The 19,873-nt window shown below is 41.8% G+C and overlaps 1 protein-coding gene across 3 annotated transcripts in view; it reads right to left on the bottom strand.

Annotated features, from left to right (window-relative positions):
* Positions 1-12,333, bottom strand: part of ZC3H14 (zinc finger CCCH-type containing 14) — a 54,649-nt gene extending 42,316 nt beyond the window's left edge. For all 3 annotated transcript variants that reach the window (XM_038545515.1, XM_038545516.1, XM_038545517.1), the window contains exons 1-3: positions 12,176-12,333; positions 11,712-11,754; positions 887-1,001 (exon numbers count right to left, since the gene is read on the bottom strand). In XM_038545515.1, the coding sequence (XP_038401443.1) occupies positions 887-1,001; positions 11,712-11,754; positions 12,176-12,211 (194 nt within the window). In that variant the 5' untranslated portion in view covers positions 12,212-12,333. The remainder of the gene's footprint in view (positions 1-886; positions 1,002-11,711; positions 11,755-12,175) is intronic.
* Positions 12,334-19,873: the final 7,540 nt, after the last annotated feature.

The raw sequence follows: 19,873 nt of genomic DNA, 5'->3' as shown, positions 1-19,873 counted from the left end.
TAAATAAATAAAATCTTTAAAAAATAAATAAATAAGAGCAAGAAGTTAAACCAGTTTCATATCCCTCCTTAATGCCTCCTCTATCACCTCTCCCAGTCTCTTGCCTTTCAAAGCAAGCATGCCCCTCTGCTCACTCAACTTTGCTCCATTATCAACCTGTGCTCTAATTGGCGGTTCCCAGAGGGAGGGTGTTTATAGAAGTACTTCCTGATCTCTTCTCAGCCACATCATTACCCTCCCCAGACCCGCACTCTACCTCAAACCTGCCTTCGTAAATTGAATCTTATCCTTGTAGTCAGGTATTCCCAAATAAAGGCATGTATGGTTTGAAAAAGAACACGAAAAATTATAACATGGATTGTACTTGAACATAAAACCGTCTTTTTAAAATTCTAAAGTTCAGGAAGTTCCAAACTTTTAACAATGATTTGAAATTTTGTCCAAAAACTCTGCCCCCTAAAAGTTAACTGCTGCAGAAAGCAACATAGGAAGTCAACTCAGCCCTCTAAATACATGAACTGGTTCTGGTTGGGGGAAAGAAATAATATGCCAAAGTTTCCAAAAGAAACATAAAAACTACACAGTTAACACAGACTAAGGACTTACTATGGGCCAGGCACAGGTATATTACACATATTATTTCATTTAATCCTTACAACAATCCTATAAAGAGAATTTATTAATCCCATTTTACAAATGGAAGAACCAAGGCAAGAGGCAGATCCAGGATTCAACCTCAGCAGCCTAGCTCAGAAGCTGTGCTCTCATGGCTATCTTCCTCTCCTCAGTGAATCTGCCTCTCTGGTCAAGAATCTCTTTTCAGACAGAATACCTACTCTGACTTGTGCCAAACTTTGGTCTAAGGGGTAAAAATTCAGAAACGTACCATACGGTGAATCGAATTGTGTTGTTCCCTAGAAACAGGGACAGGTCCTCTGTCATTTGGTCCTGACTTTTCTTGTTGGCCACCATCACCATAATGTAATCAGGAAGTTCTTCATCTAGTTAAAAGGAAAAGTATATAAAAACTTTTTTCTTTTTTGTTTTCCTCAATACTGTCTTCCACTTAAAAGTTAATGTACTTGAAAATATACATATAGCTCTAAAAATTAGTATCTCAGCTCTACTAGAATTATATTGGACAAGAAAGTATAGCTTTTTTCCTCTTCATTCCATAGGTATTTCAATTACTAAAAGGATGGGAATTAGGAACAACTAACAAGTACTTATAAAACCAGGTATTCTGAATTACAGTTCAAACTTGAGAGTGTATTCATTTCCTTTTGATTTTTTAATAATGCTCATTAATTTCAGAGAAGCTTCCAGAAGGTATAAGGATATTCAAGAATAACAATTGCGTTTTATCTAGTTTTGTGGTTGTCTATGATTAAACTGATATTCATTTCTCAAGAGAATATCTTATCCTCAGTAAAGACGGATTTCTATTATCTCAGGTAACGAATTTGTACCAACAGCAAATAAACTAAAACCACCCAAAAACTCCACATCATTTAAAAAATCTAATCGTAAATTTAAACAATTTCAACTTCATTCACTGTTTTATCCTCATACACTCCTTCACAATGATTATGAAGGTGAGGTATAGGACAAAAAAACAAAACAAAACAAAACAAAAACAAAACCACCACACTAGGAAGCAAAAGCCATTTATCAAGAACTCTTAACCCCATCAAAAAAAAAATTTCTTTCAGATTTAATACTTTAAATATTCATATTTCTAAGTAGGCAGAAAGGTTCATTTCAGAAGTACTATCAGACAAAAAAAAAAAGTACTATCAGCCATTTGTTTCAAGGAGAATTATCAAAACTCCAGGTCAAGAAAAGGACAAATACACTCAGAAAGCCCAATCTACAAATAGAAAGAGAGAAATCTAAGTTTTTTTACTGCTCAAATAGTATTAATATACAATTGATTTATCATTTTATGTCAATGGACATTTAGATCTCTTGCAATTTTATACTAATAAAAAATGTTGTAAAGAAATTTTAGAAGTCTAGGTGGCAATCCTACCCAAACATTACAATTATTTGGTTAAAAAAAAAAAAAAAAACAACACACAACGCAGGTGCTATGGGCTGTGCGAGCTATTCTGCTTTACTTCACGACAGATCTAGAAAATGGTAATATTTATAGGGTGCACTGGAGTAAAGAGAGAAAATTATTCACAAAGTAAACCAGCCACTCTGACTCATCAAACACACCCAGCCACCACAAGTGCTAAGAAAAAACAAATCTCAACAGACTGAAGTTTTCCCAATTTCCAGTATAATAATGTGCAGGTAAGCTAAGCAGCTGTTACAAAGGAGAGCTTCTCGGGCAGCCCCGGTGGCTCAGCAGCTTAGCGCCGCCTTCAGCCCAGGGCCTGATCCCAGAGACCCCGGATCGACTCCCACATCGGGCTCCCTGCATGGAGCCTGCCTCTGCCTCTGCCTCTCTCTCTGTATCTCTCATGAATAAATAAACAAAATCCTTAAAAAAAAAAGAAAAAAAAAAAAGAGAGAGAGAGTCTCAAATTTAGCTGCACATTAGAATCTGCTGGGAAGCTTTAAAAAATCTGCTTATGTCCAAGCTGCACTTCAAATAAATTAGAACATTGGATTAAGACATCAATGCTTTTGGGGATCCCTGGCTGGCTCAGCGGTTTAGCGCCTGCCTTCGGCCCAGGGCGTGATCCTAGAGTCCTGGGATCGAGTCCCACATTGGGCTTCCTGCATGGAGCCTGCTTCTCCCTCTGCCTCTCTCTCTCTCTCTCTCTCTCTCTGTCTCTCATGAATAAATAAAATCTTAAAAAAAAAAAAAAAAAGAGGGATCCCTGGGTGGCGCAGCGGTTTAGTGCCTGCCTTTGGCCCAGGGTGCGATCCTGGAGACCCGGGATCGAATCCCATGTCGGGCTCCCGGTGCATGGAGCCTGCTTCTCCCTCTGCCTATGTCTGTGCCTCTCTCTCTCTCTCTATCAAAAATAAAATAAATAAATAAATAAAATATTTTTAAAAAAAGACATCAATGCTTTTCATTTATTTTAATGAGGTATAATCAACATATAATACTCTATTACTTTCAGGTATACAACACAGTACTGGACACCCTATGTTACTCAGTACTCACCACAGTAACTGCAATCATCAACTGTCACTATATAATGTTATTACAGTACTGACTATACCCCCTGTACTGTACTTTTCATCTGTGACTTATTTTATAACTAGACATTTGTACCTCTTAATCTTACCTAGTTCACCTATGCCTCACCTACCTCCCCTCGGGCAACCACCAACTTGTCCTGTGTATATAAAGAGTCTAAGTTGGCTTTCTAAAATCATTTTATTTTTAAGATTTTATTTATTTATTCATAAGAAACAGAGAGGAGAGAGAGAGAGGCAGAGACACAGGCAGAGGAAGAAGCAGGCTCCATGCAGGGAACCTGACATGGGACTCGATTCCGGGTCTCCAGGATCACGCCCTGGGCTGAAGGCAGTGCTAAACCGCCGAGCCACCCGGGCTGCCCTGATTTTATTTTTTATTTAAGTAATCTCTACGCCCAACGTGGGGCTTCAACTCATGACCCTTAGATCAAGAGTCACATGCTCTACCAACTAGTCAGCCAGGCACCCATTCATTCTGTTTTTTAGATTCCACATGTAAGCGAAATCCTATGGTATTTGTCTTTCTGTGTGACTTATTTCACTTAGCATATACTCTAGATCTATCCATGTTGTTTTAGGACCTCATTTTTTTCATGGCTGAGTATAAGCCATGAAACTATAAACATACACAGATATATACAGTATATACATATACTCTCCCATATTTTGGCTATTGTAAATAATGCTGCAATATAATACAGCAGTGCATGTTATCTTTTCGAATCAGTGGTTCTGTTCTCTTTGGGTAAATACCCAACAGTGGAATTATTGGATATGGTACTTCTATTTCTGATTTTTTGAGGACTCTCCCTACTGTTTTCCATACCAGCTGTACCATGCTGCATTTCCACCAATAGCACCTAAAGGTTCCTTTTTCTCTGCATTTTTTTTAAATGATTTTATTTATTTATTCATGAAAAACACAGAGAGGAGAGAGAGAAAGAGACAGAGACAGAGACACAGGCAGAGGGAGAAGCAGGCTCCATGCAGGGAGCCTGACGTGGGACTTGATCCTAGGTCTTCAGGATCAGGCCCTGGACTGAAGGCGGTACTAAACCGCTGAGCCACCCAGGCTGCCCTTTCTCTGCATTTTCGCCAAGGTCCGGGCTCTTTGATTCTAGCCATTTTCATAAGTGTAAAGTGATATCTGTGATTCTGGTTTGTAGTTCCCTCAGGATTAGTGATATTAGTATCTTTTCATGTGTCTGCTGGCCATCTGTAGGTCTTCTTTGGAAAAATGTCTATTCAGGTCTTCTACCTTTTAATTTTTTTTTTGGTGTTGAGTTGTGGAAATTTTTTTTATACATTCTGAATATGAACCCCCTTATCAGATGTACCTTTCACAGGTATCTTCTATTCAGTTGGCTGCATTTTTGTTTTGTTGGAGAAATCTGAATATTTAATGAAATCCTGCAATATGGGCAGCCTGGGTGGCTCAGCAGTTTAGCGCCACCTTCAGCCCAGGGCGTGATCCTGGAGACCCGGGATCGAGTCCCATGTCAGGCAAGGAGCCTGCATCTCCCTCTGCCTGTGTCTCTGCCTCTCTCTCTCTCTCTCTCTCATGAATAAGTAAAATCTTTTTAAAAAATATAAATCATACAATATGATATGAGGGAATATAAGTGACAACAAGAAGTCAATCATTTATTTTCTTTGTAGAGTAACAAAAGGTTCCAATTTTTTCTGGTAACTGCAATAAAATAAGCCTGGTAGCTTATACACTTATACACTTTATACAAAGTGTACCTACGTACTACAGACTACCACTGATAACCCAGGGAAAGTCAACAAGAAAAGTCAGAATGCTTTGCCAGCCTTCACAAATTTTTCTCCCTCACAATGTCTAAGATGAAAATGTGCTTTCCTGTCACTACCTATTAGTTTGCATTTTCTAACATTCAGTGTGAGATCAGTGGCATTTTCTAACATCCAACATGAGTACAAGGTCAAGGCAGGGGAAGGAGGGATACAAAGGAGCCTCAGGGAACTTCTGGGAGTGAATATGTTCATTAGTTTGACTACTGTGTGGTATTTGTGAAGACACAGGAAACTGTACACTTTAAACACAGTTTAATACACCAATGTTAATATATTAATTATATCTCACCAAAACCATGAGAAATTCATACTGTTTTCTCAGTACACAAAACAGAAATTAAGAATCTAATGAAAAATCAACGTGTTTGTGATACATTTCCACAGACTTCGGATTTCTCAAATTATTTGGAATCTGTGAACTAGGGGAAAAGCGTTTTGGAGGTTTATGCAAGCTCAGGCTTCTAAAACATGAATGAAATTGTTAACTATACTAAAAAAAAATTTAAAATAAAAAATAACATATGAATGAAAGACTATTCTAAATTGTAATCGCCTTCCCACTAAAGTGCTCCATTTTAAACATACGAATGAGTAGTTATCACTCTTAAGAGTTGTTTGCCTTTGTATCCCACCCAATACCTTGAAGATTAATACTCAAATATTAAAGGATTGCTTCCATAACCTTAAAGGTTTCTAGGACTCTTTTCTAAGCAAAAAAAGGGATTAGATTAGCAAGTCACCCTTTCCAGATGGACAATGATGAATATACATACAATTAAGTAACTAATTGTAAACCTAAACTCACAATGTATACTTTTATTTCAAACACTCTAATGGAACTCGCTTTTCTACTTAATTAAAAAAAAATCGTGCCTTCTGCTAGGTCACTGGGACATAACAAATATTAAGTCTCTGCCCAAGAAATGTCCAGTCAAGCAGCAGACCCACATTACAAAGCTAATGTCGATCACTGGAACAGACTTCAGTGGAGTTCCAGAAGAGCATACAGGAGTGTCTCCTTTACCTTTGTTAGCATCAGAGACACAGAAGACCTGAGTTCTTTGGTCTTGAATCTGCTATTGACCAGCTCTGATACTCCCAAGACTCCATTTTTTTTAGTTGTAAAAGGATTGTAATACTACCTGCCATTTCCACTTAGCGCAGTGTTCAGGAACAAATGGAACTACATGAAAATATTCTGAAAATCACAAATTCTATATTTTTGCTATAATTACAGGCTCAAGGGACGCCTGGGTGGCTCAGTGGCTGAGCGTCTATCTTCGGCTTAGGGAGTACAGGATCCAGTCCCGCATCAGGCTCCTTAGGGGGAGCCTGCTTCTCCCTCTGCCTATGTTTCTGCCTCTCTCTGTCTCTCAGGAATATATAAAACCTTAAAAAAAAAAAAAAAAAAAAAAAAATTACAGGCTCAAAATCCTTGGTCTGAGATGTTTGATAAATGATAGAAATCATCAATAAGATTGAAATTAGACTCAATTAACCTTTAATGTGTTTGTGCTTTCATGTGCTAGAACTAAGAAAGTTTATGCTAGGTTTTCTGTAGATTTCTTTTTTAACCAAAACAAGTTCCTGACACATAGCTGGTATCCATTAAGTGCTGAACAAGTAAAAGAATCAACCAATCCTGGTTCAGCTTGATCTTTACTTCTGAGCTTCAATGGTCACATCTGTTAAAGTTAGAACAATCTTGACAACAAATGATTCATAAAACGTGCCCAGCATGTAATAAACTAATAAGTCTCAAACTGTTGGGAGTTCCCTTTATGCTCTTAGGAATTATTGGTGAACTGGGGTGCCTGGGTGGCTCAGTCAGTTAAAACTTCCAACTCTTAATTTTGGCTTAGGTCATGATCTCAATACCCTGAGATGGAGCCCCTTACTGGGCTCCATGCTGAGTACTTGGGATACTCTCTCCCCCTCTGCTCCTTTCCCAGCTTGCATGCACAAGCAGGCATGTGGGCGCTCTCTCAAAAAAAAAAAAAATAAAATTTAAAAAAAAACAAAAAAACACTGATAACCCCAAAGAACTTTTATTTATGTGAATTATCTGTTAGTAATTACTATTTTAGAAAAACTGAGAATTTAAAAAAGTCTTAAAGTAACACACCTATCACATTAATAAACCCATTTATATGATATAATTACCAGCTTTTAAATTATTTTTAAAGATTTATTCATTCATGAGACACAGAGAGAGAGAGAGAGAGAGAGAGAGAGAGAGAGGCAGAGACACAGGCAGACACTGGATCCAGGGACTCCAGGACTATACCCTGGGCCGAAGGCAGGTGCTCAACCGCTGAGCCACCCAATTAACCATCTTTTATAACATAAAATAACTAAGCTGGGACACCTGGGTGGCTCAGCAGTTGAGCGCCTGCCTTCGGCCCACGGCGTAATCCTGGAGTCCCATGATGGAGTCTCATATCGGGCTCCCTGCATGGAGCCTGCTTCTCCCTCTGCCTGTGTCTTTGCCTCTTTCTCTCGGTGTCTCTCATGAATAAATAAAATCTAAAAAAAAAAAAATTAAATTATATAATTAAGTTTTCCAAAAAAATTAATGCAAAAATAGTTCTATTTTTATTTCTTAATACCTAGTTTTTAAAAAGACAACTGTATTCCAATTTGTTTCTGCACTTAACCTTTTATGATATGCTGTTCTAATTGAAGAATATGAAGAAAATCTGGCCTCAAAACTACATAGTTGGAAATGTAGGGGCAGCCCAGGTGGCTCAGCGGTTTAGCACCACCTTCGGCCCAGGGCCTGATCCTGAGGCCCAGGATCAAGTCCCGCATCGGGCTCCCTGCATGGAGCCTGCTTCTCCCTCTGCCTGTGTCTCTGCCTCCCTCTCTCTCTGTGTCTCTCATGAATAAATAATATTAAAAAAAAAAAAAAAAAGGAAAAGGAAATGTAGCTGACCCTTAAACATGAGTTTGAACTGCCCCAATTATAACTGGGTTTTATATATACGTATATATAAAACATTTTTTTCTCCTTATGACATTTGTGCTTTCTTTTCTCTTGCTTACTTTTTGTAAAAATATATTACAGAATACACACAACATACAAAATGTGTGTTAAGGCAGCCCTGGTGGCGCAGCGGTTTGGCACCGCCTGCAGCCCAGGGTGTGATCCTGGAGACCCTGGATCGAGTCCCACATCAGGCTCTCTCTGTATGATGCCTGCTTCTCCTCTGCCTCTCTCTGTCTCTATGAATAAATAAATAAAATCTTAAAAAAAAAAAAGTGTGTTAACTTTATGTTACCAGTAAGACTTCTGATCAACAGTAGGCTGGCTATTAGGAAGTCAAAAGTTGTATCTTCAACTGTGCTTGGGGGGGGGGGGGGGGGGGGGGGAGTGGTAATCCATCAGCCCTAACCCCTAAATTGTTCAAGGGTCAATTGTGCTTTAATAGCCTTTACAAATACAATGGACATTCTTCTGTGATACTACACCAAAACTCAACAAGTAGTAGTTTCTTAAAGGTTAGCAACAATATGGAAACTAAAACTCTATCAATAACCTTTTTGTAATTGTTACATGAAAATCCATTGCTCCATCCTCTTTTTTTTTTTTTTTTTTTTTAAGATTTTTATTTAGGGCAGCCCCAGTGGCACAGCAGTTTAGCGCCACCTACCGGGGTGTGATCCTGAAGACCCAGGATCGAGTCCTGCGTCTGGCTCCCTGCATGGAGCCCACTTCTCCCTCTGCCTGTGTCTCTGCCTCTCAGTCTCTCTCTCTCTCTCTCTGAATAAATAAATTTAAAAAAAAAATCTTAAAAAAAAATAAATAAAGATTTTTATTTATTGGGGATCCCTGGGTGGCTCAGTGGTTCGGTGCCTGCTTTGGCCCAGGGCATGATCCTGGAGTCCCGGGATCAAGTCCCGTGTCAGGCTCCCAGCGTGGAGCCTGCTTCTCCCTCTGCCTGTGTCTCTGCCTCTCTATCATGAATAAATAAAATCTTTAAAAAAAATTTTTTTAATTTATCCATAAAAGACACAGAGGGATGCAGAGACACAAGCAGAGGGAGAAGCAGGCTCCAAGCTGGGAACCCAACGTGGCACTGGATCCCAGGTCTCCAAGATCATGCCCTGGGCTGAAGGTGGTGCTAAACCGTTGAGCCACCTGGGAAGCCCAGATCCATCCTCTACTTTTAATGAATCTTTTTCTCTTGAATAATTTTGTAACATCATGGTCATTTGAAAAAATACTAGTTGAGGGAGCTATACAAATCACTGAGATATTGATATACAATTCATTACAAAATACAAAAGAATCATTTGTTAAGGTTATCAGAAATTCTTTTAAGCACTGGGAAGCTTTAAAGTTCACTAAGGCAGACAAACTTTTCAAAATTCTAATTTTCATTTGAAAGCTCTTTTGTCATTAGTAACAAATGTATCATTTCTTTTCCTTTGTTCACCTTCAAGAAGATGCCTGCCAAATACCCAATTTGCTTGTAAGTCATAGGTGAAAAAGATGTTCCATGAAAAAGGTGGCTAATTCATTTTTTTAATTTTTTTTAAATTTATTTATTCATGAGACACACAGAGAGAGAGGCAGAGACACAGGCAGAGGGAGAAGCAGGCTCCATGTGGGGAGCCCAATGTGGGACTCGATCCTGGGACTCCAGGAAAACGCCCTGAGCCAAAGGTAGACATTCAACCACAGAGCCACCCAGGCATCCCCAAAGGTAGCTAATTCAAATCACACAAATCCTTCCCCTTCAGAAAATCCAATCTGTTTTTAATATACAGCATAATATAAGTACTTTATGAGTAATTCCTATTTTCTCACATCATACCCTAAAAATATGTAGCCAAGGGTCAAAATTTTAAAAGCATTCTTACTGTCTCACTAATTACATTCTTAAATGAAACTGGCTTTTAGAAAAAATTCCCAGTGGAGGGGTGATAAATATTATTTCTCATTGAGTTTGGTGTGAGACCTCAGTTCAGACCAATGGACCACCAGTTTAACTCACCACTGCTTTTGCACAATCCAAATGCCAGCACAGTGAAAATGGCAAGCACCCTATCAGTATTTTTTTTTAAAGATTTATTTATTTATTCATGATAGAGAGAGAGAGATAGGCAGAGACACAGGCAGAGGGAGAAGCAGGCTCCATGCCGGGAGCCTGACGTGGGACTCGATCCCGGGACTCCAGGATCGCGCCCTGGGCCAAAGGCAGGCGCGAAACCGCTGAGCTACCCAAGGATCCCCCTATCAGTATTAATATGAAAACAGTTTTGACTTCAGAGACCCTTGGTCTCTCACACCTTGAGAACCACTGTTTAGGGTAGCCCGGGTGGCTCAGAGGTTTAGTGCCGCCTTCGGCCCGGGTTGTGACCCTGGAGACCGGGGATCAAGTCCCATGTCTGGCTCCCTGCATGGAACCTGCTTCTCCCTCTGCCTGTGTGTCTGCCTCTCTCTCGTGCTGTGTGTCTCTCATGAAGAAATAAAATCTTAAAAAAAAAAAAAAAAGTTTTAAAATAGAACCACTGTTTAAATAGTAGCTATTGGGGATCCCTGGGTGGCGCAGCAGGTTTAGTGCCTGCCTCTGGCCCAGGGTGCAATCCTGGAGACCCGGGATCGAGTCCCACATCGGGCTCACAGTGCGTGGAGCCTGCTTCTCCCTCTGCCTGTGTCTCTGCCTCTCTCTCTCTCTCTCTCTATCATAAATAAATAAAAATTTAAAATAAATAAATAAATAATAATAAACAGCTATCATTTTTACAGGAGACACCAGCTTTGGAGTTAAACAGACCCAGATCTCAATCCGTAAAACATAGGTCACGTCAGCACTCAAAGCTGGTTTCCTTGCTTATGCAAGTAGGGGTATTACCACTTACCTTCCCTGTTCTCCTATTATCATGATCTAACACAAAGACAATGGTTAAGCACTGTGCCTGACCCAAAGTAAATACTCAAGTTGCAAGTCACAAAAAAATAAAGAGAAAGAGAACACATTACTGTGGGTGGTAAGAAAAAGGGGGGGGGGAGGGGGATAGACATTTAAAAATAAAACTCACTGAACCAGGACAGAGGCAAAAGCCAGAAACCATTCATATGCAAAATAACAATTCTGAAACAAGAAAATCAAGATGAAAACAGGAAGAATAAGAAAAACAGTAAGAATCTGATCAACAGTATGGAAAATAGGAGAGAGCCTCAACTGAGGAAGCTAAACAAGGTTTATAAAACACCGTTATTAAAAGGCGGTTCTGGGGGGAAAAACACAGAAACTAAAATATCAAACAACCAAGATTACGTATAGAGCTTTCAAGAAAAGACGGTTAAGAGAAAGAACCGCAGAGAATCAGACTTTAAATACAACGGGGAAAAAATTAATTAATTAATGCAACGGGGGGGTCCCTTCAAAAACCAAAAGTACGGGGGCGCCTGGGTGGCTCAGTCGATTAAGCATCTGCCTTCGGCTCAGATGGTGACCCCAGGCTCTTGGGATCAAGCCCCGCATCCGCCTCCCTGCTCCGCGAGGAGTCTGCTTCTCCCTCTGCCCCTCCCCCTGCTTGTGCGCGCCCTCTCTCTCTCTCATAAATAAAATAAATAAATAAATAAGTAAATAAATAATATCTTTAAAAAAAAAGTCAAAAGTACGTAGGAGGAAAAAAAATTTTTTCTAAAATTCACTCAGCAGCAAACTCTAAATTCTCTTAGGCTGAAAACAACAACAATAAAAAATAAAACTTACCAACATAAGCTCCTAATTCTTGCAATTTCCCCTTAATGGCACTCTGAGGGAAGAGCAGAAAGGCAAACACGCTTGTGAGAAAGGCGGACAACCAGGCGGCCCCGTAAGGCGGCCCCGTAAGGCGGCCCCGGTGGGGGCGGGGAGGCGCCCGGGCCCTCCCCTCCCCCCGCCCCTCCCCCCGCCCCGCGGCGCCCCCCGCCCGCCGCCCCACGCCTCCTCCGGCTCGCGGCCGCTTCCTCCACAGCGCTCTCGGGGGCCGCGTCCGCCACAGGCCCGAGGCCCCAGGCGGCCCAGGCCGCGGAGGAGCCCGTTCGCCGAGGCCGCGGCGGCCCCACAGCCCCCGGCGGCGCAGCACTAGGCCGCGGCGCCCAGGCCGGGCCCGCAGTCCCCGTTACTCCTGACAACCGCGCGCCCGGCCGCCCGCTGAGGCCCGGCTTCCCGCCCCCGCCTGACACGGGCCTCACCCGGATCTTGCGGCTGATCTCGGTGCCGATTTCCATGGCTCCCCGGCGGCCGGCGGGCTCAGCACTGCACGGCGCTTGGCTTGCCCAGGGCCCCGCGCCGGCTCCCGGTCCGCAGCTCCGCCGCCGCCGCCGCAGCCGCCGCAGCCGCCACCCGCCAGCCGCCAGCGCCGCTCCCGGCCGCGCGCTCGGCGTGACCCGCCCCCACCGGCCCTGCGCGCCAGGGCGAGCGGAGCCCAGCGCGCCTGCGCCTGCGCCTGCGCCCGCGCCTGCGCGCACCGGGGGGGCCCGCGGAGTCCGCGCTCGGGCGACCTCTACCGGCAGCAAGGAGAGCAGCGGCGGGAGGATGCTTCCCGTTTCACCTGGAGAGCTCCCCCCGTTCCTCGCCCCCGCTTACGCAATTTATTTACCCTTTCTTTGGAAAATAAAGATGAATTAAAGGCAGCGGAAGGATCCCTGGCTTTGGTGTGATAGCTGAGTTAGAATCCTGCATTCGCTTGCTTTTAGTGTGACAGTGGGTCTGGATGATTTAAACCTTTGAGTTCTTACTTTTCTTACCTGTAAGATAGACTGCCTCCTAGCGGTTGCATTATAATTACGCCCAGAGCCAACAGAACCGATTAAGCACAGTACTCTTTTTTTTTTTTTTTTTTTTTTTTTTTTTTAAGAAAAAGATCTTGGGCCAGTCCCAGTGGCGCAGCGGTTTAGCGCCGCCTTCAGCCCGGGGCCTGATCCTGGGGACCCGGAATCGAGTCCCACGTCGGGCTCCCTGCATGGAGCCTGCTTCTCCCTCTGCCTGCGTCTCTGCCTCTCTCGCGCGCTCTGTATCTCTCATGAGTACATAAAATAAAAAATCTAAAAAGAAAAAGATCCTTATTTATTTATGAGAAAGAAAGAGAGCAGAGGGAGAGAAACAAAGAGAATCTCAAGCTGACTCTACAGAGTGGGGTGCCTAGGGCAGAGCTGTGATCCCACCACCCAGAGATCACGACCTGAGCCCAAATCAAGGGCTGGATGCCCAACCCACTTAGCCACCCAGGTGCCCCAATCACAGTCCTTTCTAACGATTCCACAGTTACTGGTTCCCTTGGGTCTAGTCCTGCCTTCCTTCCCCAAGATCTGTAGTCACTTTCCTGCTCCTTTCTTTCTGAACCCCTTCTTTTAGAGAACTCTATTATTCTCAGGATTTCAGCTGTCACCTCTATGCTGAGAAAAACCAGGTCTGTCACCCCTGAATTTTCCCTTAAACCCCAATCCCTAATTCCAGATGACTGCAGGCATTTGTATTTTCCCCAAATTCAGCACATCAAAACTTAAGTTTTCATTATCTTTCCCATCCCCCACTAGGATTGGTTTCTACTCCTGACTTCCCTGTTTCTGTCAATAATAGCTTCATTCAATAAAAAATAATAATAATAAATAAAAATAAAAAAATAACAGCTTCATTCTCCCTGCCATGATCACAAAATCTTGTACTAAGCAGAGAGAGGTCTCCCTTCTCCCCCATATCCTCTAAATCTGGAAGCTGTCCCTATTAGCTCTCCATTGCTTAATAACAAAGGACCACACTAAACTTAGCAGCTTCAGACACACGCGTTTATCATGAGGCGGGTATCTGAGCATAGCCTGAGTCCTCTGATCAGGTTCTCATAAGGCTGCAGTTGAGGTACTAGTGCCGTGTTCTCATTTGCAGGCTTGACAGAGGAACACTCCACTTTTAAGCCCATCAGTGGTGTTAGCAGGATTAATTCCCTTGCAACTTTATGAGCAAGGGCCCCAACTTCTCCTAGCTGTTGTCTTGAGGCTGCCCTCAGTCCATAGATGTTGCCCACAGTTCCTTGCCATGCACTTCTTCAACATGGGCTAGCCATGTCAGTTCAGAGGAAGCTCAGTTCCTCTTTTTAGAGTTTTCACTTCATTTGGTAACTTAGGGCGACCCAGGGCCTGACCTCAAAATCAGTGGTTTAGGAACTAATTACATCTGCAAAATCTCCCCCCACCCTTTTTTTGCCAAATCCAGTAACAAAAAGCAAGTCATAGGTGCTGCCCACAATCAGGGGGATTGGGGGAGGGGATTATACAGGGTGTGAACAGAAGGGGCAGGAATTATGGGGCCACCTGGGGTCTATCTGCCACATGGCCCTTTATCTTATATAGTCATTTTTTTCTTCTGAGTTCCTATAGCATCCATGTGAGAGCTACTAGTATGACACTTAATACACCCTCTCTAACATTAATTGTGCCCTGTCTAACAAAATTACAAACTCTTGGAACGCCTGGGTGGCTCAGTGGTTGTGTGCCTGCCTTTGGCTTGGGACATGATCCTGGAGGTCTGGGATCGAGTCCTGCATTGAGCTACCTGCCTGGAGCCTGCTTCTCCCTCTGCCTGTGTCTCTGCCTCTCTCTCTCTCTGTGTCTCTCATGAATAAAAATAAAATCTTAAAAAAAAAAAAAACCTCTTGTAGTTCTGCATTTCTCCAAAATTTCTTTCAGGATGCTAGACACATAGGAAGCACTTAAATGAAATACTTGTAGGAAAAATAAATTTAAAAAAGCATTCCTCATGGATTGGTCCAATGATCATGTACTCATCCAACATTAATGAGAAGCAGTGGAGCAAAGTGACTAAAAACAAGGACACCGGAGACAGACTGTCTGGGTTTGAATCCCAGCCCTGATTCTCTCTCCAAGACCTTAGGCAAGTTGCTTCACCTCTCGGTGCCTCGGTTTTCTCATCTATGATATAAGTATGATAGCAATTTCTCCTGCATAGGTTTATAAGGATGAAATAAGTTAATATTTGGGAAGCATTTTGAGCTGTGCTGGGCTCACAGCAGCACTGCGTTTGTTGATTAAAAATTAAGTACCTTCTCAGGGCAACCCCGGTGGCTCAGCGGTTTAGCGTTGCCTTCAGCCCAGGGTATGATCCTGGAGACCCTGGATCAAGTCTCACGTTGGGCTCCCTGCATGGAGCTGACTTCTCCCTCTGCCTGTGTTTCTGCCTCTCTCTCTCTCTCTGTGTCTCATGAATAAATAAAATCTTAAAGAAAATTAAATAGTGGGTGAAGAAATAGAAATAATGTACTATCTTTTGAATTGTGAGTGTCATGAAATCAGGGACTCAGTCTTCCTCATCTTTGTACTCTGACTCCCAGCACTGGTTGGGTCTGAGAAGGTATTTATTTATTTATTTATTTATTTATTCATTCATTCATTCATTTATTATCATTTATTTATTTATTTAAGATTTTATTTATTTATTTAAGATTTTATTTATTATGTGGGACTCCAGACAGTTAACCGCTAAGTCACCTAGGCGTCCCCTTCAGCCACCATTTCAGAACTAAGAATGAAAACACAGGTTTTTGTATCCATTACTGGTTAGAAAATCCTTAGTCAATATTTAGATAATTTTGAAAGAACATTTCACAGAGAATAGAAAATGTTTTCATTAAAATGTATTTGGGATGGGGCGCCTGGCTGGCTCAGTAGATTAAGTATCTGCCTTCAGCTTGGGTCATGATCCCAGAGTCCTGGGATCCAGCCACATGGGGCTCCCTGCTCTATAGGGGGTCTGCTTCTCTCTCTCCCTCTGCTGCTCCCCCTGCTTGTGCTCTCTCTCTCTTTCTGTCAAATAAATAAATAAAATATTTTTTAAAATGTATTTCGATCATGGAAACTTATTAAAATGTATTCAAAAAAGGGTTAACTTTCAGAATAATCCATTTAAAACTATGGAAGAAGAGATTTGCCAGCTACTTAAGAATGCACATATTTATAATAATAAAGAGAAGATGAAAAGAAATGCTTTTACTTAAAAAAGAAAGTGAGGGGGAGCACCTAGCCGGCTCAGTCAGTAGAACATGTGATGCTTGGTCTTGGGGTTGTGACTTTAAGCCCTGCATTGGACCTAGAGCTCACTTAAAAAAAAGTAAAAAAGAATTCACTCCCTCTGCACCCACCCCCCTCATGCTCTTTCTCCCTGTTTGTGCTCTCTGGCTCTCTCTCTCTCTCTCTCAAAAGAAAGAAAGAAAGAAAGAAAGAAAGAAAGAAAGAAAGAAAGAAAGAAAGAAAGAAAGAAAGAAAGAAAGAAAGAAAAGAAAGAAAATCTCTTTTTTTTAAATCTTAAAAAAAAAAAAAAAGAATTCACACATTTAGACCTCAGGAGGAGTTACAGTGTCTGGATCAAAGGGGGCAACCCACTAAACCAATGGTGTTCAGTGGTCCAACACTACAAGGTGCTTCCCTTTTGAGATGCAGCTTCATAAATCAGATCACATCCAGAGGAAGATGATCATGATGATGACCAGAGCAAAACCATTAAAGGAACTAAGAGTATTTAGCTTAAAAAATACTAAGCTGGGCTAAAAGAATTCTTTTCTGACATGGAAGGACCCTGCAGTCCAAGAGGAATGATATATTTTGCTATAGGGGATAGAATGAGGACTAGATTTCATCAAACCACAATGCTGGCTAAGAGGATTCTGGGTTGTCTTTTTTTTAAGATATTATTTATTTTATTCATGAGAGGTACATAAAGAGAGACAGAGAGAGGCAGAGACACAAGCAGGCTCCATGTAGGGAGGCCTATGCAGTACTCAATCCCAGGTCTCCAGGATCACACCCTGGGTCAAAGAAGGCACTAAACCAATGAGCCACCCAGGCTGCCCTGGATTGTCTTTTATTTTTTTTTTTTTTTTTTTATTTTTTTTTTTTTTATTTTTTTTTTCTGGATTGTCTTTTAAAGAGAGAAGATGAGGGATCCCTGGGAGAGAAGATGAAAAAAATAATAATAAACTAGAGAGAAAAGGTGCCTAAAAAGAGCTTTGGTTTTGAAGTCAGAGGGGCCTAAGGACTAAGGTCAACTCCATGGAGACCTGAGTCCTCTAACAGTGGCCTCCTCTTATCTGCAGCCCCAGCCTCGTCTCAGGGCAGCATTCCAGCTGGATGCTGCACATGCACAACCTTTGCAAATGTGTATTACGTGTGCGTATGTGTGTGTGGTGAAGCAGAGGTAGGGCAGTTTCCTTCAGCCTGGAATGCTTTTTTCTTCCTTTCCTTCTTAGTGAGCTTTTTTGTTTGTCCTTCTAGACTCAGGTGGAAGCTGATCACAGTGTTAAACTAGACATGACTACCCCCTTTAAAATTTATTCTCACTAATACGTTCTCCTGCTATAATATACATATATATAGTACTGGAACGTGTGTGTGCGTGTGCCTAAGTCATCTTATTTATCTTTCTTTTAGTGGCCTCTGGCTCAGAATAAAGGCAGGATGAGTACAGGTTTTTCAATAGTGAGTATCACATAGTATGTCTGCCCTTGGCTCAAAAGCCCAAGTGTTGGGAATTATACCTACAGTAGTTTTGCTATAGGGATTGATAAACATTTTCCATTTTCTTGTCCATTTGAACAAATATACTGCCAACATCATCGTTTCTCTGATATCCAGGGAAATCCATGCTCTTTCATCTCACTCTTTTGCAGCTGAAAAGCTGCTGCACCTGATGAGGTGTTGAATATAGCAGGGAGAGGACACAGAAAATTTGGAATAAAAGAGATTTCACCTTTCTAGCTCTGGCTCTTGCTATTGCTTCCCTCTGGGAATCATTACCTCTATGCGGTGGGAGGAGAGAGGGCCGTCATTTGGTTTAGATTCTTGCAGAAGGGATCCCTGGGTGGCGCAGCGGTTTGGTGCCTGCCTTTGGCCCAGGGTGCGATCCTGGAGACCTGGGATTGAATCCCACGTCGGGCTCCCGGTGCATGGAGCCTGCTTCTCCCTCTGCCTGTGTCTCTGCCTCTCTTTCTCTCTGTGAGACTATCATAAATAAATAAAAATTAAAAAAAAAAAGATTCTTGCAGAAGATGGTCATTTACATAGTGAGGTACAGTACCTACCAAGCTATCAAAGCAGATTAATATCTTTTTTTAAGACTTTATTTTTTTTTTAAGTAATCTCTACACCCAATGTAGGGTTTTAACTCACAACCCTAAGCTTGAGTCGCATGTTCCACCAACTCAGGCAGCCAGGCACCCTGAATTTCTTAACTCATAAGAATATATTAGTCAGTGCACCACCAAAACCACAATTTCCTTTCCTTTCATTGAGTATCTTTTTTTAGTTTAGGACTTTCTTTTTTAAATTTTATTTATTTATTTTTTAAGATTTTATTTTTGAGAAAAGCCCAGGTAGCTCAGCGGTTTAGCACCGCCCTTTGCCCAGGGCCTGATCTTGGAGTCCCGGGATCGACTCCCACATCAGGCTCCCTGCATGGAGCCTGCTTCTCCCTCTGCCTGTGTCTCTGCTTCTTTCACTCTCTCTCTGTCTCTCATGAATAAATAAATAAAATCTTAAAAAAAAAATTTTTTTTGGAGTAATCTCTACACTCAACATGAGCTCAAACTTAACAACCCAGAGATCAAGAGTCACAAGCTCTACCAATGACTGAGCCAGGTGCCCCTTAAATTTTAATTTCTTTATTTTAATAAGAAATATCTCCATATGTATATGTACTCATAATACGCCACTTTCTGGGTAACAAGAGGAGGTAAAGATACAGATAGGTAATGGCTATTTATCTACAGAGTATCTCTAGATAGATACAGATTATGGTAACTGGTTACTGGCAACAGGAGAGCTAGGTGTCTAGCAGGCAGGTAAGGAGACTTTTACTTATACCTTTTTGTATCTTTTGGGCTTGAACTATACAAATTACTTCTCTTCCTTTCATTCAAACATAAGCCAATGACGTTGTGAAGGGGCTGTTCATGTGGCTTATCATGGGGTAGCTACTGTCAAATTAACGTAGTTGAGGGGAAAATAGAGTTCAAATATTTGGTCAGCAAATGACACTGGTGCAGTGTGAGGGAGGAAGTTCAAATCTGTTGTCTAATATCCCTTGGGGTTTTATGATCATTTTCTATTTTTAAAATACTTTTATTTTCTTCCCGATTCAATTAACACGGTTTTTTTTTAGTGCCTACTCTCTGCCAGTAGTGTCCTAGGAATTCTAGGAGGTATAAAAGAAGCCCTCATGAAATAGTTTTTAAAGCTCTTGCCAAGTATGGAGATCACTGTGGAATGGGATGGTTAAGAAGTTTTCTTGGAAGCAGAGAGGCTTGAATTGAGGCTTGAAGGGCAAGGAAAGACTTAGACAAATGAAAGGGGGTGGGGGGCACAGGAGATACTACGGGCCTGGAGAAACAGCTTGACTGGGGCATTCTGGGGGGAAGAGAAAAATTAAGGATGGGCAGAGAGGCTAGGATCAGCTTAGAAAGCCCTTAAAGTACAGGCGGAAAAGCTAGCCTGGTGGGGGCGTGGGTATGGGTATGTGTGTGTCCATCGGGAGTGATAAACCTGAGACAGAGGTAAGCTTGGTATTTGCATGAAAAGGAGAGAAAACTGAGAAATTAGATGTTAGACCACCCTTGTTGCAATAATCCGGATGTAAAATGATGATTTAGAATTTTGGGAAGTGGGAGGGGGCGAGGTAGAGAGAAAAAAAGAAATTGTGAGATGGTGTAAAGGAGGAAATATCAGATCTTCATGGTAGGCTGGAGATGAGAAAGGGAAAAGAGTCTCACATAATTTCAATGTTTCTACCTTGGAAGACCAGAAAAGGAGCTTATTTTAATGTCTTCTTTTCTCACACACAACTTGACCCCTCATGGTGTCCTGCTGAAATATCAATTACAAACAGAA

The sequence above is a fragment of the Canis lupus genome, chromosome 8 (genome assembly GCF_011100685.1).
Source record: "Canis lupus familiaris isolate Mischka breed German Shepherd chromosome 8, alternate assembly UU_Cfam_GSD_1.0, whole genome shotgun sequence".
Lineage (NCBI taxonomy): Eukaryota > Metazoa > Chordata > Mammalia > Carnivora > Canidae > Canis > Canis lupus.
This window is presented reverse-complemented; position numbering and strand designations above follow the sequence as displayed.